Source organism: Nothoprocta perdicaria, unplaced genomic scaffold (assembly GCF_003342845.1).
Source record: "Nothoprocta perdicaria isolate Ctin4 unplaced genomic scaffold, notPer1 scaffold_57, whole genome shotgun sequence".
Lineage (NCBI taxonomy): Eukaryota > Metazoa > Chordata > Aves > Tinamiformes > Tinamidae > Nothoprocta > Nothoprocta perdicaria.
Window position 1 is genome coordinate 3,287,000 of NW_020455832.1, and position 23,305 is coordinate 3,310,304.

The window sequence follows — 23,305 nt, forward strand, 5'->3', positions numbered from 1 at the left end:
TTGCCTATTTTTCCTTTACATTCTGAGGCGAGGTTTTAAGTCCCCCTGGGCACTACATCACGCACTMCCAGCCTCACATGCTGCGCAACAAGCCCCAAGGACCACAAGCAGCTCTGCAAGCGGCCAGGACCGACTCTTGCCAGCGTCTCCAATAGGATAGAGCAGTCTACTGTAAGAGGTGGGGAATGAATCAAACCACTAAAACGCTTTTACAAGCCTGCTGAAAACTACACACAGAGAAGATGACTAAAGGAGAATCGTGTCATGGTGCAGCCTGAAAGAGGCTCTAATGCATTTTTTATTTTCAAAGCTTTAGGACTATGCAAGCATTGACCAAACTCCTGTTTCAGATTTTCATTTTCCCCACTCTCACACAGCTTAGAAAAAAATACATAAACAGAGATGTATAGCAATATATTTAGTACCTTGAAAAAGATCAAAGCTGATTTACACATGCGTGAGGTACTGACCTGACCTGCCAGTGGCCGACCAACCAGACCTGCAACTAGCTGAGAAACATCACTTCTAAACTTTAGATAACATTCATATGACAATTCACCTTAAAAAATTTGGCAGTAAAGAAAGAAAAAGCACAGAGCCTTGACTTCAAATACAAACTTCAAAAAGCAAGAAAAGTTGGCCTACTATCTACTGATACTATCTTCTGTGCTTCTTAAAGCAGGTGGACTCAAAGTTATCACTTATCATTTAAGCTTGTCCAAGCAAATCTGAAGACATACAAGTACAGCATACCCACAAACAACATCTAATAACTGAGCTGACAGTGAATGAGGCAGCTTCACGGAGACTTTACTAGGCCCTTCCCAAATCCTCTAAGAAAAACATAATTATTAAGCTGCTTCATATGCTTCTGTGGATTGCTAACAGCTATAAGGCAACTCTTCCGCAGATACACTTGTTGAATTCTACTGTAGAATAATACTAAATATCTTTTTCAGGGACAAAATCAAGATGAAAGTTTACCAGATGTGCTTTTTTTCCTTAAAAAAAAAGAAAAAAAAAAAAGTTCTATATTAGACACTTCAACAGGTAAGTTGTAAATGTAGTTTTCCAGGAAAGCTAACTCACTGCAATTCCTGAAGTYAGCTGCAGTTACTTGTGGTTATACTATCCTTTTCGTTCAGCATAATGAAGACTTAGTGGCTGCAAATACCGCAGTGGTCTGAACATACAGCCAAACTGAGCTTAGTGTAATGTGCACTTTCCAGTATGAAGAGGAGCCCATTCAGTCCAACAAGGAAATCTTAGGTACGTTCCCATCGCACTGAGGGGACCATCAGCCTCCAAGTGCTCTCCCTCTGGGCAYGGACACCATTCCCACGGGCCGGTCTGCAGCGCGTTGCCGGCACCTCCGGGCAGAACCACGAGCAGCTGCAGTGGTCACAGCCCCACACGCACAGCCAGCCCGTGGGCAGGGAAGCTGCAGAGAAGCTGCAATTAATTCCCCTGGAGGCGCCCTGGGGGCTGCACTGTTCCCCGCGTGGAGTCGCAGTCCTGGCCGGCTCCTTGGCTGCTCCCACTTGGGCTCATCCTGAGCCAGGGCCTCAGCTCCGTAAGAAGTGATCACGGCTGCTTCGGCAACACTGACCACAGGGCAGGCCACAACTTTTAAGCTTTTCCTTTCAGGCTTCCAGAAAGGCCATCCATAAATACTTATCTCAATGGCACACAGGTCAATTAAAAGCACAGCTCTCCTCTCCCCACCACCCTCCATAACTCCATTTTATTTCATGGCTAATAGTCCTTTACGTTTATGTAAGTATCAGAACCTGGGGAGAAGCAGTGAGAGCAGGCTGCCAAAGGGACACTTGCTGTGGGAAGCTTCCAAGACTAAAGCAGATGATACCTTGGAAAACAAGTTTTAGGCACTTCCTATGAAACAGCTAATGGCCTAGATACCGTGTGTAAACAATAAAATCAGTATTATCCATTTCCCACATACTAAAACCTTGAATCTGAAGAGGGGAGGGGAGGATGAAAGAGAAGAGGGTGAACAGAGATGCATATAAATCACCCAGAGCTCCAACAACTCYGCCTTGCAAACCTGAAGAGCTCAGATTGCCAGAAAAGCCGTTCGGGATGTTCAGTATGCCACCACATTAAGAGGACACGTGGAGAGGAGTCCMCAAGCTGGGGGAAACCTCTGCAAAGGAAGGTCTTTCCCCCTTTAGTCCTGGCTGGCAAAGGAGCAGTGCCCCAGAGCCACATTCAGCAGTCTGTGACTGTGGCAATCAGCTCCATTCCTCCCAGCTGCAGGCCTGAGAAGCAGCTTACAAAGACAGTCGCAAAGGTAAAATCGCAGAGGTTACTTCATATCCCGAAAGAGGCCTGATACAAGGCAGACAGCTCTCCACTGCTCCAGGAAACGTGCCCGTAATAACCGCCYTTCACATCCACTCCTTGTGCAGACACTCTCCTTGCTAGTTTTCAACAAGGAGAGATAAAAAAACCTTCTRTTATTTAGAGTATTAGCACAGTTTACAATTTCTAATTTTAAACATCTTGATGCACTACACAGCGATTTATGTTGTTTTATTTCCCCCAATTTAGTTAGAACTCCACACAGACAGGGCTCTTCTCAGCTTAGTCAGTACTTTGAAAGCAGTTCAATCTGGCAAGAGTGATCCCTAGCTGAAAGTGGCCAACAACGGCATCGCTCCTTTTGTTTTAATATATAAAACYAGCATTGCAACTGTGTCAGCAAACTCTAACACTATAGCTAGTTATGAATAATATGTCCTTTCGTACAGGTCACAGTTGATGTTAAGTCATTAGAATGATYTCCAAGTAACTTTCAAAAAACAGATCACATCATGTTCACACATGCAGGTCAACCAGTAGGAAGCTCAAAAGCACCGGTGTGCAAACCCCAACAGCCTGACTTGATGCCTACTGCTGATCCCAGCTTCTGCCACACCGGATCCAAAGGGCTCAGGCCCAGACACTCCGAACTGCAGTGAAGCTTCAACACTGCTCTGAACTTGGAAACAGACATTATGGAAGGTGTATTACATTCAGAAAGTCTTTCTTGGSAACATTCACACTTAACTGCCAGTGGAAACACCAATTCATCTGCAGGAAATTAAGAAAAGCTGGGATTCCCAGGCAGTTAACAGACAGGCATCTCTAATAAACACAACCATTTTCTCTCCCTCCCTCCCAYCTTTCAAGGAGAAGCTGAACAACTCTCCCCTCCAAGCACTATACACCTGTACCAACAACTACAGCACCCGAGTGTCCAGATATACCAACTCAGTCTGCCTAAAAGAACAGGCAAATTCACCACCATCCTGTGGCATCCAGGCATCTTAGCTTAATTAAAACTCATTTTAGCTCATAACATTATGAGCTAAATATACATTACATTTACTCTATCATAAATACACATAAAATATGTGTAATATTTGTATGCATATGTATAATAAGCATAATATATACCACTATACATATAACTGATAAGCATGAACAGGACGACAAAGACAGACTKAAGTTAACGTATAATCCAGTTCACTAAACAGTAGCAAACTCCTAATTTTTGCCTTTTTGAGCACATTTTCATTAAGACAGTAAAAAAAGATGTATGCCTCTACTCACATCCAAGACTGTAAGCAGGAATAAACAATAATATTACAGTGGATGCAGCAACTACTTAAGCTATTTAATTTTCAATAGCTACACGTTAGAGTTATCTTTACCCAGTCCAACAAATASGCAATGCCTGTTGCTTTCCTTTCTTGGTCAGGCAAATAACTAGCTAATATATATTTTTTTCTTCTGCTCTTAATAAAATTATCAATGCAGATCATATAAAGGGAAGTCTACAAAATGCTCACCAGCTGGGCAGGAAGCACAAAAATGTTTGAGCTGTAACCCAAAGTCCTCCTCTTAAATCCCTCCAGAGGTAAGAGAGATGCAGAAGACGTTCTAGGAGGAATCTCTGTTCTCAGTTGCAGAAAGCAGCACAGAAAAGAAAAAATAGGCAGCAGAAGAGCAATGAAGTCAATTCTGCCAACTTACACTCCACAGTGAGTATTCTGAGACTTCCCTTTCTCTTAGCTAACATGCAACCACGTTCATTCAATTCAAGACAGGAACAAAACCTGAACTTCCTCAGCAGAACAAATACTGCCAAACTCAGGGACATTAATTACCTGTTTGCAGAGGAAAATCAGCAGTTTATGGTAGTAACATTTTGTGACCATTACTAATTAAGACTTTTTCAAAATACCTAAAATGCATTTCATTAAAAAAAAAAAAAGAAAAAAAAAAGAAAAAAAACCCCACAAGTATTTGTGCAGAACACTTTCTAAATTTCTGCAATCAGGAAGAAAAGCAGCAGCTTTAGCAAGAACACAATACCCACTGCCTCAGCAGTAACTGAACAGCCTATCATTGGCCATTTTTATTAGCCACTTGCAAAACCAAGACAAAAACAATTTTAATTCATTGTATTTGTATGCAGCCTGCTGTATTGAAATAAATTATGGCCACCTTCCACAGGAGCATAAAAACTTGCCGTTTTTCTAGCAGAGCAACGGCCTCAGAGAATACACCAACTGTGCAGTAACTTGTTCCAGAAATTCCTAATATACCAGAGTTCAATGCAGAGCGTCCTGCCAAAGGATAGAAAGAAAAAAACCACTACACTGCCCAATATCATGTTTATTATGCCCTCCCTGCAATAAATCCATTTTACGCTAGTCAGTAAGTAGTTCTATGAGCAAAAGAACTTACAAAGCTTCATTTTCTTTCCTCCCACCTCTCCCAGCCAGCACAGCAGACTCTGCTGTTCAGTAACATTTGGCTCCCAGGAGAAGCTTCACAGCACAGAGGTGCTAAGAGCTCTTTTTCACCCAGTATCTTTTGCACAGAATTTCAGCAAAATTAGGCCTCGTCCTTAGTATAAATGGACCAAGAGTCGTATGTAAATGGAGTGGGACAGTGGACTGACAAGGGATGCAGAGACACTGTAAGAATGTTGTTTTCTTCAGAAAACAAGATTAAAAATAGCACAGGCTTTCTAAAATGGCAGCATGAACTGACTGCTACTCTCTGCATACATTTTGTATTTCAAATTAGATCAGTCCAATTTTGCTTCATATTCTAAAGTTTAACTTTGAGGCAAACTGTACAAAGCATTCCAGGATGAGGACTAGTTACTTACCTAGCAAAGAAACCCAAAAGGCAACAACCAAACAGCTCAGCCTAACTGCAAACCTCCACTCTGAGTTCTCACATCGCAGTTCAGTGATGTGAACTGCTGTTCACCAGCAGTTAACAGACAGACTTTGTTTTCCTAAGACTGTACTTTGGTCAGTATGGACACAACAGGTTCGTTGTCATCGCTGGCCAAACAGATATAAATATCACAATGATATTCTCCTCCTAGTCTGCTCCTTTCCTCTTTTTAGCTGCAGTAAAATGGTTAAGTAAATCTTTGTTGGCTTCTGTTCCTCCCTGCCACCCCCCTGGGTAGCTACGAGAAGTCGCTTTCCAACTCTCACACAACTTAGCAAATGATCAGGTTAACTGSACAAAGTCTCCTGAACTCGGTGAGCCCCAGAAAGATCCATTCCTCAATTCCCCAAGTCACATTCTTGGAGAAAGACCAGGGAAGAAATACGCATTTCTGCTGCACTCCAGAAAAATATAAATAGATATCAGAAAAGGGGAAAAGTCACAGCACTACTAAACACAGGCCAGCACACAAATCATCTCATTGTACAGCATTTCTGCTACTTTTTTATTCTTGTAATCCATGTTCATTTACAAGTAGAATGGGGCTTCTGTAAGGTGCTTTATGAAAATATAGGGAGTCACTCCCCACTCCAGGGTGGAGAAAAAAAACAAGAAAAAAAATCCACAGAACAACTGTAAGGAGATTTCTCTCCACCATTTGTGATACTTAAGAGGCCACCCATAAACAGAATTCAGAGTAATGAGTAAGAACAAGCAAGAAAAAGAAGAACGGCAGGAAAACGCTCACGTCTCAAAATACCYATTTTCCAAAGTTGACAATATTTTTTCTTATTTTAAATTATGCCCATTCATCTTGCTAAATCCAGAGCACAGCAAGTAACAAATCCTGCCCCGCCAAGTCCTCACACAACCAAGTTATACACATCTAAAAGATCTTTTTTCCCTTGGACCGGCTCAAGAGTTAACAGACATGGGATGGCCATCTACCTACCACCTCAGAATTCAGCCAGCATCACACCCAGGCTTATTTTTAAGACATGAGAAACCTAACCATGCAGGTGCTGCCCATGGATGGATCCCATGGATCACTGCTGAACGCAACAGCGCAACGCAGGTGTGCAAGTAASGCGCACAAACCAGGACACACGTACCCTTAGGCATATAAAAATGGAACCCTTGGTTCATTTGTTGAGACCTTCTCTCCCAAACTCTGAGAAGATTCCTTGCCAAGAAAAACAGTGAGGATGTTCCAGCCCATCGGAAATGCTCAATTAGCACCTAATGCTCTCCTGCACCCTGAGGAACCCCCTCGACACAGGGGGAGAGCAGGGGTCAAAGCTGGGTGATTAATTTCTATAAAACCCTCTAGTCTCTCTTTACAACCTCTTTCCACACTCTCCATCTGGCACTGCTGCCATGCAATAGATATCCTATTAGTCACAACAGCAATTACATAGCCAACATACCTCTCTTATATAATAACAAGTATCTATGATCTATCCWGTCAAAGACACCCTTTCTCTGTGCCCAATTTAAAGCAAACATAGCCACAGCCCACATGTGCTAACAAATGTCTTGGCATAGAGCTCGTAGTGAAGGGAGACAAAACATCCAAAAAATAATAAAAATACAAAAAGTTACTGTTGGCAACTTCCACAATTTTTTCTTTGGAAAATTCAATCCCCCAGATGGGAAGCATTTTGGTTTTTGTTCTTAGATTATTATTAAGTTTCTAGTCCCCCCTCGCCCCTCCCCAAATTAAATCAGATTTCTGTAACAYAAATTACCAAAATAATTACAGAGAAGGAAAAAAGAGCTTTAGCCTTTGTGACATAAGGAAAAAGCAACAGGCAACTAATGCCTAGCAATGAAAGAAAAGGCTTTGTAGCAGGAACAGGTATATTCTCACTGTGCAAAACTGGACCACTTACAAAAGGTAATTAGTTTTACGTAATGGCAAAATAATAGCTCTTCCCAGCTTCCCAAAACTAAAAAGCCTGTACCTAACATTGAGGACTCTAAACTGTATTTATTGAGATTCTTACAGGTATTAATGCAAACCACTATGTATCGCAATTCGAAATACACTGTAGCAAAGTTACTACTTGTGTCTTCTGTCACTGGTTTATCACTTGGACTATCAGGCAAGAGGAAAATACAGCGTATGTGGTATTTACCAACAACATGAAAATGCAGCGCCCTAAGATCACTGCACAAACGCTCTGTGGAAATCACACCAGATTGGGGTTGTCATTTTGGTTCATTTTTAAACAAGTCCATCACGGTATTCAGTTTTCAAAGTACTAGTTACACGATTATTTTAATAAGTAAAGCAGTCACAGAAGCCTCTCTCTCACCCTTCGCAGATCCCTGCTGCCCTTCTCCCTTACAGGAAACTATTCCATCAGCAGGTCTTTTGATATATCTCAACCATTAGAACAAAAACGTGCAACAGAGGGGACAATCATCATAATTTTATCCATRAAAATGCTTACATTTCTGAACAGATGCAACTAATGTCATTAGAGACAAGTTTCTGCTCCCAAAGAAAGGCTGCCTCTAGTTGGCTTCTGAACTCTCCCAGTAAGAACCTTCACAAAAATTGCAAAGTTTTCTAAAGCAGAGGCCTTTAAATAAACTAAATATTCTCACCATCTGCAGGTTGAATTTAAAGAAACTTCAGAATTACAGGTGGGTACCAAATTCCTCAGTTCTAYAGGCCTGCAAGATTCAGAAGAGCGAAAGGAGAAAAGTTCCAGCAACTTYCTCAACACCACTTAGCACACTGAAGGCACCTTCCTTAACAATGAACTTAGCATCAGCATGAGCACTTTTATCCACAGCAAGTACAAGAAGGGACCACAAACTCCAGCAATGCAGAGTGAGATTCCTAACTCCAGCTCATGACTTCTCAAACATTGTGTAGAAAAAGCTACCTCCCCATTATAGCATCACCGGTGGGAGAAAATTCAGAAACTTGTTTAATCTTGTATCACTTACTATCATATTTTTATTCATTGGAATATCCCTCTAAAAAAGAGATTAGAGACACTTTCGAATAAAGCAAAGCCAGGTCCTCCCTCCTGATTGCAGACCAGAAGRTATTTTACATCTCTGATAAAAGAAGAGCTCACTCGGCCTCGGTAAGCGGTTKTTAGAGAAAAGGTGTTTAATTACTGTGACATGCAAAATAAGAGCTGACAGCCAGAACCAAGAACTAACAGCAATAAAGGCGATAGAGCAAGTGTGCTCCTTCCCAAGCAACAAACCATGAAGCCCAAGTGAAGAGCCCCTCCATCACCACCAAGTGCTGGTAACTCAGAGCTCCCTTGCCCCTSGTTCAGGCCTTACTCACGGGCTGGGGGCGGGGATGGGGCTGCTGGAAGATGCAGGTTCCCTGTCAGCTGGGATAATCCARTTAGAAGTATTCTCCCCTTGGAGGTGAAGGGTGGGGGGACATGACCCCTGAATACCAACAAGACTGAGCAGAAAACAAATCCCTCACTCTTTTCAAACTACTGAGAGATGAAAATGAGGAGGAGAAAGGAAAAAACAATTCAATAAAAGTTGTGCACAAATGCTGAGGGGAGAAAGAAAAACCTGTCACATCTAAAAGGCACTTGCTGGTTCTCACAACCAGCAGTTTCATGTCCTTTCCAGCCTTTTACCTAAAAACACAAAGTCTTGCTTCTCTGGGAACAAGATGCATCAGCTCAGAAATCATCCATCTAAAACTTAATATAAAAAGTGTTTGGATTTTAATACTAAGGATTTGCAACCTTAGTGTTAAGCGGAATGTGTAATACGGAGCTTAACAAAGGGTTTGTGCAATCATGTTCCAGTCACTAAACAACAACTGTCTACTCTTCATATTAAACAGTTCTTAAATGCATACTTCAAATTCAACCATTTGTTCTTAATTTTTTCTTAATAGAGGAAAATATAGCTATCCATAATAGCTAAAATAACATTTGCAAAATTAAGATATATTTTCAGATTTATGGTTGCCCTTCTAGAGTTTTCAATTCATTGTTAATGAATTGTCATTCTATAAGGGCTACGCAGAAGAGGGTGTAATCATTAGAAGGGAGTGTTTTGCTAGCAAAAAAAAAAAAAGAGAGAATTTTACACCACTTGCATTTGAACAAGGTGATATTATTTTTCATATTAAACCAAGTATGAATAGCTTTCTTTCAAAGAAGTGCAAGGATGTGAAAATGAGAGCTGTATTAACATGTCAACACTGCAAGCCTGAATGAGCCACAAACTGCTTAACTGAAGCTGGCTGAAGTCCTGCTGATGCTACACAAGTGTGACACCTGACACACAAAAAMCACAAGAAACCACGCAAGACTCCACAGCTCCTCTCTATAATGGAGACTGAATTATAAACATTGTTTCTGGAAATAATTTTAGGAAGCATGACATATCCTGTATTTTTCCTAAATATATCATATTAGACATCTAAATATAAACTATTTCTCTGTTAATAGAGTATTTTTTGTTTTAATCTTATTAATGATACTGAAATTGCTATAGTAAAAGATGTAACAGGCTTAAAGGCGGAAAAGAGCAATTTTTTGACAAGTGTAACTATACTGAGATCTTTTCTGTTAAATGCTCCACTACTGGCAATGAATCACAACAACTTAGTTTGAATCCTGTATAGCGTAACATTAACATAGCCATTATTATGGATTTTATGTTTTCCTTTAAGAAAAGGCTGATCCTCGAGATTCCTTAAGCAGATTTAAAAGCACTACTCTCAAAAGCAAAATCATTTATATTTTCATAAATCTTTAAGTACTGTCACAAAACACATGCAAGACTCTCATATGCACCAAACATGTTCAGAAAACAGCTYGATTTTTTCCTAGACGGCATTATTTTCAAGAAACACTTTTACACACTGGCTATTTGTGCTTGGCTCCCACCAACGATCAGCACGTTCACAGGTTTTCCTTTCACAACCTGTACCCAAACTCTGCTCGGCTGCTCTCAKACGGAACAACCGCGGTGCAGAGTGACAATGCCACTCTGCAGGCACACACTCCTCTTGGGAAAACACTAAGGACATAAAATAGCAAACTCAGGGTGCCACTGTACTGCAGAACAGTCAAACTGCTTCCTTTTTTTTTGTGATTTGCTAGTATCTGGGATTAAAACACATGCAAACACTAGACAGGAGATGCGTGTCCAAAGCTCTACTCTTTCCACATAAGCGTTACAACATCTGGGGCTTTAAACCGCTGCCCGTTCTGTTAATGTCTCGAGAGTAGCTGTGTCTCTGTGACAAAATACATGACCAAAATACTAAGAAGTAATTTCAGGTTATCAAATGAATTCAATGGACAAAAAAAAATGCACTGATTTTACAGTAGAAAGTCTCTACCTCACAAAATCCTATGCCTTCCACCACAGCCTAAGACCACAGCAGATATAAACTTATCAAAAACAGTTTTCTAACCAAAATTCAAAATATTGTATCATTCTATTTATACACATRATATCTAGCTTTTTCTATTTGTTTCATTTTTAATACCAGAAGCKTCCTAAAATAAGAAAATGCACCTTTAGTGCACATTTCTTTAAAAAGTCTTTATATTTTTTCCATAATAAGCAGCTGTACTAGTTCATTTGTGATCAAATTTGCTATTAATATTGTACAAAATGCTAGGAAAAAACATTCTACGTGAGCTTCTGGAGTTCAATATTGGCTTACTTAAAGCAGTTTTATTTAAATCTTAAAATAAACAGGAGTAACCTAGTTTATTCTGCTTCTCATCTCATTCTGTATCCCCCTTAGCCTCTAAGCCCCAGATCTGTTTCTCAGCCTCACAGCTAAAGCTAAAGCTAAGGACAGGAATCAAAGGAAACTGAACAACAAGGAACCAGCTGTCACTATCCAGCCCTGTTCCCAAGTCCCATTAGTTTTTTCCGTTTCCTTTACGGTCACAATAAATAACAGGAAAAAATAGTCAGGTAGTTAATTCAGCAGAAGACATCTTGAGACAAGGGGGAAAGTAAAATAATAACAACAACAACAAGAAGATACCTCAGTTTCATGAGGACACCTGACTGCATATTTTGACTTCTTCATCTTACACTTTCTGAAAGTTGCCCTGGCAAGGACAGCACACTGTTTAAAGGAAAGTTTCAGTTAATGTTACAAATTCTTTTCAGCCTAAACCAAGAGTTCTTATCAAGTTCTGTAAGGCACAGTAAACATTTCTGATGACTGAAAACTTCTGCACTGTAATCCAGTAAAAATTACACTGTTTTAATTCTCAGTCCACTTAAACTCCCCGAAGTGAAAGCCTAACTGTATTTCAGACAAGGTAACTGGAAATGAAAATATTAGGATTCAATAAACTTAAACACAGGCTTTTAATTATAACCTCCTACTTCTGAGAGCAAGAATCAACTATAATTATTCACTAAATTCACTTCAAATAATCCTGCAAAAACATAATCCAGTCTAAGGAGTAGTCCACTTCTGTTCCAAATAGAAAGTGTTCATATAGAGTTATGTATCAGTCTCAATTACCAACATTAACTTTGAAATCAAATGTACGCTGGGAGGAAGCACCSTGTGCGGCAGGAGAAATGAAAAGGGCAAGGACATTATAGGACCTTCTTTAAGAAGTATGCCAATCCTTCTGTAACTATTTTTTTCTGGCATAAAAGCCAAGTAACATAAGAAAATTATATTTGTTATCATATRCACCTGAGTGAAGCTGGGTAGTTATTCCCAACTCAAACTAAAACCAAATCCGGTAAATGTCCCCATCCGTAAAACAAACTCAAACTGCACAGTCATTATATCTGTAACTTTTTTTGAAGGAATAAATTCTACATACTAAGTCTTGTATAAATTGCAGAGTAGTGCAGATAAACTCTTAACCAATTCAGCTAGCAAGATYTTATCAGAGATCCAGTTCTATCACCAATGCTAAGGAAAGTTTTCAGGACAGCTGTTCCTGAAAAGCCACGGATAAAGGGCACAAAACAAACTGTACCAATGCAAAGGGCTGCTTAAGATGCTTAATACTGCTGCTGGTAGAGATGTCAAATGTTTATCTGACTCCCAAAAAGCATTGAAAAAAATATATGCTCAGAGATCAAAAAATTCAAAATGCAATACTAAAACACATCTACAGGTTTTAATATRAACCAAATTAACCAATAAAAACTAAAAGGCAAAGAAAATCATGTATTTATAATCTATTTCCCCCGTTTATGCACCAAAAACATATCACAGAAGTGCTGCTGGAAGGCAGTTAGCAATTCTTAATCCCTTTCAACCTGAATAGTCATTAATCTAAAAAACACCTAAATTAAAAATATTCACATCATCTATTACTCACAGATGTTTTATAAACTAGTTGAACTTTCTGCACAAGCAACAACAAAGTTGTCTAAAGTGAAGTAATCCACTGTTAAACTGTCCAGTTCTGGAATAATAATCAGAGCGAGTTACTAAAATTGCTACCAACAACATGAAAAATTGTGCCAAAATTCTRTTTCCTGAAAGTTGATTTCCTGAGTCACTGGATGTTGCTGTACCTTGTGGCTATATTCAAGAACTCTTAACTATGCAATTTCTTTTCCGTGCTGCTATTGATTACATAAATCCTCATGTCTTCTTTGCAGYTTTTCCAAGAGTTCTTCAAGTCTCTCTTCCCAAAGTGAAAGCTGTAAAGGCCTCTTCTCTGAAAATCCCCACTTTTGAATCCTTAATGAATGGTGGGAATCAAGCCTCGATTCCTGCACCTGCCATACTCACCCTAGGAGATTATGACTCTGCTGCTTGATACTCCTCTGCTTGCACGTTCCTTCTGGCCAACACTACACTCACATTTTACGCTCCGAGCAGCGCGCCAGGAATTTCGTGCTTATTTTAGAGTCACTGCGGTGCGYCTATCTCCTTCCTGTAAAGTCTTACACTCCTTCCTGTAATCTCCTTCCTGCACAGAAATTAGTACTTTTGCTTTCACATAAAATAACTAACCCTGGAGCAGGAAATTGGTTTTATTTTTTACCACAGTCTTAAATGAAGAATAATTTACAAATGACACTTCTGACTCACAGAACAGWATTATTACGTTCTTGCAAGAACGAATCTATGCACACTAAAAATATATGCACCCACTGACAAATTTTATAGTTTCAGAAACTATCAGATACCACTGTTTGATCCATAAAACACACAGTGCAAATAATGTTTTAAATTTAAAGATGTCAACATATTTTATTGAGTGGATAAGAATCACTAATTTCATATATACTTGAGACAGCAGATCACAGAAGTTGGCTGATATGCAACAGATAATTTACATCRAAAGTTCAGACAGGAAAAAGGCCTCCTGCAAACTTCTGCTGCACCTCAGACATTGGAAATTTAGCTCTGCAAACTAACTGTTCACATGCCAGAGTGCCTTGCCCTTGCTATAGTTTTTCAGCGATACTGCAAAATGGAACAAAACCAGGACATTAATGTTTTATCACTTCTTTGCTGTAGAAGCAAAATTAGGTGTATTTTAAAAGTGGGGCCGAGAAATGACAACATTTCACTATTATGTACTTTTCCTTTGCAACTCTTCTCATACCAATAATCACAGTAAGCAAGACAATCACAAACTAACAGGGGCCTAAAGAACTAAGGTGCTTTGGTATCTCCTCTCCCGTTCATTTCAAACACAATACAACACTCTTGCATGCATCCCCTGCAGTCACAAATCAAGGCCTCAAAGGCTTACCAGCTATCTCTTAATCCAGCCGATAAAAAGGAAGAATGAATAGCGAAGTCTGCAGCCAGCCATCTGCTCAAAAATTTAGGTCCTCTTTGAGTAATATGGAAGAGAGACTTTCCAACTGCACATTAGACTCTTGGAGGAAAATTCCTGTTAACCTCTAGTCAGTAGGTCACTCTAATGTGTGCTTTAAAACATGTACCTCAATCTCACAGCTTCTAAACAGAAAAAAATAACTGCTTTCCAGGAGGAAAAGGGTGGAGGACAAGTGTATCTTATTGTCCTCTTTCAGAGCCTCTGGYCTGCTGCAAGATGGCAGAGGGTTGCCGGTATCTATCTACCAAGCTCTCATTTGCAGGTGATCTTCCATCAACAGCATTTCTCATGAGACACTCAACTTTTTCCCAGATACGGAGAAATTCTGCACTTCACTGATGCGCACATTCTGGTGAATTTCTATTCTACTCTTCAGATTTTTTCCCCCTGTTAGAAGTTCTGAGAAAAACTTCCTGCAGCAGCAGTAGCAGAGTTCAAAAGAAATTTCAGATTCAGGAGATGTCTATGGATGATTTCAAAAGTTTGTAAAATTTACAGGATTAGGAGTTTATTTTAGAAGCCTACACTTTGCAGAAGGAGATGCGATTTAACTTATACATTCGCTAACATAGATCTTTTCAGTAGGTAAACTTTGAAATATCTTTTCTGAAGCACCACTTCAAACAAACAAGATCAGCGAAGTACTGCATATATACTGTAATTCTCATATTATTATCTGTACATACAACCTCAGTTGGAAAGTTCATATTCCAGAAAAGGGAGAATATATTTAGCAAGAATCTGTCAAGCAAAAAAGTCTGTCAAGCCATGAACGTTGCTTAATCCTGTTCTGTTGAATACTTTTTTCGCAAGGAAATACACTGAAAAAACACAGGTCTGTGCTGAAATATAGATAAGAATTTCCTGTCTCATTAGGTTAGTGCTTTCAAAAGGAAAATATAATTGATACATAGGAACAACTAGTAAACATATACGCTTTTCTAAGGAAGTTCTACTATAAAAAGCTAGAAATTCTACTAAAGGTCTTGCAGAGAGGAAAGAGAATCTCCTAACAGTGATGCTACACCAGAGCAGCGCAGCAGTCAAGTACAACCAAGATCTGTGACCCTTCATAATTYGAGGGGAAAGACCGAGAGCTCAACATATGCTCAACATAAAAATCTCCTCTCTCTTTTCAAATGCTACACTGAAGTTCCAGTACAACCAAGGGCTGATAAAGCCATCATTTAAGTATCAGTGCTGAGGTTCATTCAACATYAGCACACTTTTTTCCTTACTTGAAAACCAAGCAACAATTTCTCTCTACTTTAAAAGTGATGAATTCCTCTGGAAGTGCCAAACTAACTCGTATAAAAGCTTGACTTAATAAACAAGTGTAGTTAGTGCTTTCCAGGGCAAAGGTATTACGATATATTGAACTAGAAGACACTTGTAGAAGGCAGAACGTGCAAGACAGGGCATCATTTTAATAACTGACTTATTCAATACTTCATATACAGTAGAAAGAAATAGCAGGGAAAGCAAATGTAACCTGTCAAGAAAACAACCACCTCCAAAACAGCAGTTAAACAATTAACTTTAATCAGGCCCCTTAGCACACAGTAATTCTGAGCGTGTTGAGACAGGGGAACACTATAAAACTTACTAACTGCTGCCTTAACTATCAGATAGTATCAGGCAGCTCTTCAGAAACTAGCATTTTTTTTTATATAAGTTTCATAACGGTAACTCAAAATACTTGATAAAGGCAAAGCAATAACCTGTGTAAACCATTTCTGCAAACTCAAAGCCTAGAAGTATATATTAAGAAAACATCACGCTAAATAAACTAACCACAAGGGAACACTTTTCACGTACTAAAGGAAAGCAAATTTGTCAAACCTTGTTTATAGATAGTACTTCTTCCTTTTTCGTAAGCTAAGCTTACACGGAAAGGCTTACCAGATTGACATACTGAAATTAGCTGATCGTATCACAATTACAATCCGAGAACTAAATTTAAATGTTTTAAAAATGCATAAAGATACATATTCCTTTAAAGGAACAAAAAGAAACCTTTACAATTACAGAATGGTAAATAGATCTGCTCATATGCTAGCAGCCAGCAACAATTCAGAACAGCACAAAATTCCAGAAGTTCCCAATCCTAATGGGAAACAAACATCCTAATGTCTGTGGACTTCAGGAAGCAGCTACAGCAGGTGGCTGAGAGAACAGCCTAACTTGTTGCCAAGAGGTGCAGCCTCCTGGATATGACAGACTAAGGACAGTCTCTCACTCACATTTTCTCTGCTCTCCTCACTTAGATCAGATACCAGGGTTTAATGAAAGAAAAGGACCCCTCCCCACATAGATCCCTCCCAGACTCAATTTCTTAAAGAATGAGCACTTAATCCTGTCCTATTACTATCACAGCTCTTTCCTAATATAAAAAACAAAAATAATTTCCATCTTGAGTTTTTAAAAGCAAAGCTTTTCAGCTACGTTTCTGAATTAATTCTGAATGTTAACATTCTAAATATTAAAGAAAAAAATGAAAACCTCTTCACACGACCTACATTGTTTACCTTTTAATTTTTCCCTCGTATAAGAGAACCTTATAGCGGTTTAAAAAAAAAAAAAAAAAAGAGGCAATACAATTGATCCACTAAAAATCAACTTCAAAAGCACTGCCATAGGTTCAAATCAAATTTTAAGTTACTTTCCATCTAAAATTCATAATTAAACACAATCTCTTGTTAAAAATAACCTCTCCCCTAAAACCATATGCACAGTACAAGTAACGATTTCAAAGAAAGCCTGCACTAGTATCCACAGAAATCTTTTTCCTTTTGGTCTTTTTTTTATATTTTACTTAGTTGCTGTTTTAATCCTGAGAAAAGCTTTCCAAATTTGACTAATCCAGTGGAAGCAACTGCATTATTCTACAAAAACAAACAAAAACTTTCAGATCCATCCACCTGTTACTTCTGAACAGACAGTATTCAAAGAACTAGGTGAGGGATCTTTTGAGARAAAAAAAAAAAAAAGAAGAAAAAAAGAAAGAAAAAAAGGCAGACATTGAGAAAAAAGAATAAAACCAAGGCAGGTTTCATGGACCATCTACTCTCTCCCTTGCAATCAGATGTCTCTTCTCAGCTTTGACAATACAGGTGAAGGTGAAGAAACTGTTTACACAGTAGCAAATGATTATTTTAATAGTAACAGCACAGAAGTGGCTAGCAACCTCAACCCTTCACCACGTGTTAACTCTTCTCAGGCTTTCTTCTTCCCACGTGCCCTCTACTTTCCTCTGTGCCACACACAGTGCCCAGCCGGCTCCCCTTCTCTCGTAGCCGTCCTACCGCGCTGCTCACTTGGGCCTGCTGCTCCATGATCACACCAGCTAACCAGGAGTTGGCTTTGTGTCCTCTTCTATTATAAGGGTCACTAGGACAGGAAAGAAAAGTTGGCTCCTTGTTTCCAGTTGCTCACTCTGTCTTTTACAGTGTGGATTTTGAACTCTTGCAGGAACCACTGGGAACAAAATGAGCCAGCACGACAGAAGCCACTCAGTCGGACCAAAAATTCATGATATAAATTACTCCATTCAGAATCCTGCTCTGGAGAGTTGGATTTTGAATCTTAAAACTGTATCAGGAATGGTTACAGCACTTAGGGACAGCATTCTTAATTGCCAATTAAAAACAAAACAAAACACTCCCACATTCATTAAAGCTTGGTTACATTTTGGAATCTAAGTATCTTGAGATATAATCAAGTTTCTACAAAATAGCATGTACGGCATAAAACCCAGCTAAGGATTTCATGCTGTGTATGCTAATGCTTCCCATTTGTTATTTTTAAAAATGTATTGAGATCATGACATGAAGCACACACTTTTTCAAAGTCCTTTAAGCATAAATGCAGCAAAATACTCAGCATCATCTTCACAAAAACAAATAACTGAGTACCCGTGGCAAAACTTTACTCCAAACTCTTTTCCTCAACTTTTTTTTTTTTTTTTTAATCTTTTTTTCTTCTTTTCTATTATTGGTTTGTCATTCCGGCCCACAGGCATGCAGGCAAGAAAAAACCCTTCCACCCTTGCCCTACGCATCTCTTTCTCAAGCAACAGGCTGTCTCTTACAAATTCTACTCCCAAATAGCATTAATATCTCCCTTACAACATTTCCAAAGCTTCCCTATTTCACTTCCTTGCCTCCTCTCTCCTGTCTATAATTTTTCTACACCAGTATCACCGTACCCATTCCTTTCAGAAGAACTACTAGGACCATCTACCTTCTCAGTCTGTTCATCCAGGGGCACAATAATGTTGAATCTTTGTACTTTCCCTTTTTCTGTGATGGAAACACTTCTCCACATCTACAAGGCCCTTCACAGTTCTCTCCCCTCTAAACAAAGGGAGATTTAAGTCTCTATTTGTTACTGTTACAGAACTCCACACTTCAGCTGGTCTCATAAGACCACTAATCTCTTCAAACTCCACCTTTGCCTGTAGGAACTGACCTACAACTAACAGATACATTAAGTGGGGACAGCTATTCAGTAAGCTTTAGACTCCYGCAAACACACACAGCACACAGGGACCTGAAAGCAAGTACAAAATTATTTCATCACTTCAATATGTTAAATGCACATTGCTCTTCAGAGATCACAAACGTGACAAAACCTTAAAACACTCTGAGATTCTCTGGGGAGATTTCTAAATATACATTGGACTAAATCTTCTTTGTATGTAGCCTTTTACCAGAGAAATGAGACAGTAAGCAACTCTGAAATAAAATATGTTTGAACTGTATCACATGCTCCCTAAAAGAAGTAAAGCTCCTTACCATGGATGCAATTCTACAAGCACTAAAGAGTGTAATAYGAATATTCCAAGCATGAGCTATAATGACCAATATCTTCACAGAGGCAGTAAAAATATTCACAGTAGGAGGTTCTATCACTTCTGAGTTACTACTTTTAAAACATATAATTACAGGTGTTACATTTTATACATAAATACATAAACCTTCAAATGAGGTTTAACCATCTTTGTACTGAAAAAAAAAAAAAAAGGCCAGTCATGACCAAGCAAATGGCAAACACTAGCATGCTGTGCCAGAGGAGCTTCCCACTTCAGTTAAGGGCAAAAATAAAGACAGATACAAGTCATTTTTTTTTTTTTTTTATAAACACTAACTTGGAGGCGAGGGGAGGAAATCAGGTTAATTTAACCTCACAACTTCACTAAGACTCCACATTTTAAAGATTTTTTTGTGTATTTTGAGGGAAGAGAGAAAACAAGATTGTTTGTTTGGGGCTTTAAGGGAATTTAGAGGTTGGGGAGGGAAGTAACACTGGAAATTTTTCAATAGAGTTTGTTTTCTTAAGTTAAGCTAGATCATAGAAAGGCAACCGATCCTTTGTAGCAGTTCCAAATCAAGCACCACTAACTTTATAATAGTGAAACATACAGCAATTAGGGGGAAGAAAGAAGGTTTTCCAGAATTAAGACAATGGAGAACAGACTGCTCAAGCAGTAAAAAAAAAGAAAAAGGAAAAAAAAAAGAAAATGGAAAAAAAAAAGAAAATAGAGTAGCCTTAATATTAAGGCATTAATTAGTCTGTAAAGATTCTTCACAATGATTTGTGGCATGTATCCCTTCATTTAAACAAAATTAGGATGTTTTGGAGTCACAAAATGAAAAATGTAATTACTTCTATTCCCTGCATGCACATATTTGCAAAACTATGGGAATTCTATACCAATAAATAGTACTTCAGTGTAACTCAAGAAGAGTTAGAACATGGAAAAAATATGTTCATTAGATATTGCCAATATACAACTGTCCACAATACCTACAGCATTTCAACTATATTCTAACACCTACCTTCAATTCACACTGACAGAAAGATTCAGTAAATCTTGACATGACATAGAAAGGAAGAGGCAGTGAGCTGAAACGTGCATAACTACTTTGAGAGACAAAGTTAACATGTTCCTGGCTCCAAGCAGCTCAGCTTTGGTTTACTGTCTACAATATACAGGATTTAATGTAACTTTGGTTATTCTGAGTAAACTGGGGCCAAACCTATTTTATTAACAATACAAAAAAAAATGTGCTTCTTTATTCCATTACGTAGTACAGGTGCTCATTTACTTAAATTGGTATTTCCCTTCAAACTAAGTGCATAGAACCGCTTTCTTCCCCCACTGTGCTAAAATAAAGTGTGCACACAAACACTTCCAGATCAGAATAAAATAAATTCTCCACTGTGCTAAAAGCCTTGGAAAGTACAAGTAACAGTAGGATAGTGTTCCTGTTACTTACAAAACTATGAATAATTCACTCATTTATTTCCATCATTATTATAGATTTCCATGCATCAGGACATTCGTCAGTTATCAAATACAGCTGGACTCTGCGAGAACTTCAGAACAGGCTTCCTATCTTAAAAATAATGTCAATACTCAAAGCCATAAACACTCTCCTCATCCTCCAGATGTTTTCATATACGTATAGCTCCCCTAAACGTAGCTCCACTGAAATCAGAAGAATTACCAACTGYAGCAAAACTAAGTACAATTATAAGAGTATGCGGAGTTATCATTTTTGGACAGGTAAACAGTAAAAACTAGAGAGCACATATGAAATTATGATACTTTGAAATGTAGCACAGAATAGTAGTCTAGTGCCTTATATGTTTACATCTGAGAGTATCAAACTTTCAAGTGTGATCAAATATTCAAAAGTGTGTCAACATACGATGCGCGTTTTTAGCATCCTTCTGCACAACAGAATCACATTACTGACAATTTACAGATATCTCAGTACTACTCCAAAGAAGGAAAAACAAATATGAACTATGAGAACACCTGGATACTGTAAACATATCTGTAGTGTAGAGCAAGTCTAAAACATACCTAAAAATCTTTTCTGTTTCACTTTAACATTAGCTCTATATTATAACAAGTAACGATAATGCAGCAACAAATATTATCTTTATATCACAAGTTAACTTTTCACAGAGCATCAAGAAGCTCTAATTTAAAGCTCTAAGTTTTTCCATTTTCCATTTGAAGACTTTGTTTTATAACTCCATACACAAAACACAGTACTTAATATAAAACAGGCTTTAAAATTCAGTCATTTTTAATCTGTATTTTTTAATCTGTAATCATTACTATTTTTTAATTAAAAGGAAAATCCTACTCTTCCCTGTTTCTAACATSAGTTAAGAAATCACTGAGCGTATTATTGTCTACAGTATTCTACAAAAACACCACAAGCAAACTGCCGTAACTGTGAATATTTCCCATCTATGTTTCTGCCAAGAAAGACTCCAGTAGGTGCTAATTTGGATTGTTATTTTCTGATTGTTAAATTCTACACAGCAGCTGAAAATGAGATTTGTTTCCATTTTTAGGTGATTTAGTCTTTGAAGTACTCAACTAACATACAATACAAAGAATTACGGAAAAATAATAGCACTATAACATAGTTTTTAAAATAAAGTATTTTTCAGTGGGAAATCTAGGGAAATCCTCATTGCTGAATATTGAGGTAAATCTAATTTAAAACTAACTCAGACATACCATTAAAAAACATCTTTATTGAATATTTCTGGCCTTAGCAAGAACTACCCCACCTGTAAAAATAGAAATTTAAATGATTACTTGCAATTAAACTGCGATTTTTATTTCACTGTAGTCTTCCAAGCATGGTAGCACATCCACACACATCATTTAGCATACAGCTAGCTCTCCTCCTGTCTGTGATAACTGTTAATTTATAGTATTTCTGAGAAAGCAGCAATTGCCCAAATAAAGGTTATTGAAAGAAAACTCACCACCATCCCTCTCTCTAACTCTGTGAGTATGCACACTTTTTGCTTTAGTGTGCCCTGGGGTGTCAACGTATTTGTTTTCAGGGCTATCAGAGCGCCGCAACATTTTATTTGGTGGTGAAGGATCTGTGGCGTCTCGCATCTTGTCATGACGGTGATCACCACCACTGGGGTGACCCTTGGATGAGTATTTAAGAGCCTGCAAAACACAACAGAACAAGCATTTACATTAAGATCTGTTCAGTAACTTCAAGTGTAAAGTGATATATCTATATTTCAGATCTCTTTCCAGAAAACATTTTAAAGTTAATTAATTTTAACTTCCCATTTCAGTATTAGCCGTTCTGGTTTTAATTACCTACATTACAGCAACAAGTGCTGTAATTAGAACTCAAACCATTTTCTTCCACTATGACATCCAACCTAACATTTACTGTTAGGATAAATCTAATTTCTCTATCTTTTCACAGGTGGACTGAACATGTTCAGCAGCACATGGGCCACAGAACTCCTGTCACTTTAGGAAGCAGCAGAAGTCTCTGGCTATTATCAAAATGAGGAACAAAATGTTACTCAAAGTTTACACTAATTCAGGGCATGTTCTCCATCTTGCAGCTGATACCAGTTTCACCTCTACATGAAATCCCTGCATGCTTTTTTTCTGTATTAGTATCTCTCTTTATAATGCATATATATATATATATATAAAAAATGCTAGAATTTGGGGGACTTGCAATATGGAATATGACAGTTGGAAATATTTACCCAAAAAGGCACTTTCTGCATGTCTTTGACCTGCTTGGTTTTGCAGTGTGAACCTCAGAGTGGGAACTGTTTACATTTTACATGAACTGTCACTAATAGCTGACTGTCAGATTCCATTTCACAGTGATACAAATACATAAAAATGTAATAACAAGAGCTCAATTACGTGCCCTAAGGTGAGCACCGCTACAGTATGCCAGCATTCCCCACATTCACACCCTCAGAATTAAATTTATCTGCAGGCCAGGCAGGCGAAGGCAGTAACTCCTGCAGAAACTGCAGTCCATCTCAGCAGCTCACGGAACCGATAGTGGTTTCTGACCATAGCCAGCAGCTGGCAACTGCAGAAGCTAAGCCTCACTGGCAACCCCAGATATTCAGTGTCTAAAATCATGCCCTGCTCAGGTTACAGCCCACAGCAGCAGTTTTGGGGAGAAGAAAGGACTTGGGGAGGGGGGCGGCGGGAAGCACGAAATACCTTTTGTTTTTAAAAGAGAAACGCTCACCCCGCTTCGCCCCGGCTGTCCCTCACTGCGAGCGACCCCGGCTCGCGCTCCCGCCCCGCTGCCCCGGCCCTCCCCGCCTCCGAGGCCCGGGCCGCACTCGGCCCGCACTAGGCCTCTCCTCCCCGGCCAGGCCCCGCAGGCCCCGCGCGGGAGCCGCGGCCGCTCCGC

The 23,305-nt window shown here is 38.8% G+C and overlaps 1 protein-coding gene across 2 annotated transcripts in view; it reads right to left on the minus strand.

Annotated features, from left to right (window-relative positions):
• The window catches only part of WAC (WW domain containing adaptor with coiled-coil), a 58,375-nt gene extending 36,313 nt beyond the window's left edge, over positions 1-22,062 (minus strand). The window contains exon 1 of one of the 2 annotated variants that reach the window (XM_026048766.1): positions 21,870-22,062. In XM_026048766.1, the coding sequence (XP_025904551.1) occupies positions 21,870-22,008 (139 nt within the window). In that variant the 5' untranslated portion in view covers positions 22,009-22,062. Of the gene's footprint in view, positions 1-21,615; positions 21,647-21,869 lie in introns of those variants that run through there. The other variant, XM_026048767.1, reaches the window with a different exon arrangement.
• Between the last annotated feature and the right edge of the window lie 1,243 nt (positions 22,063-23,305).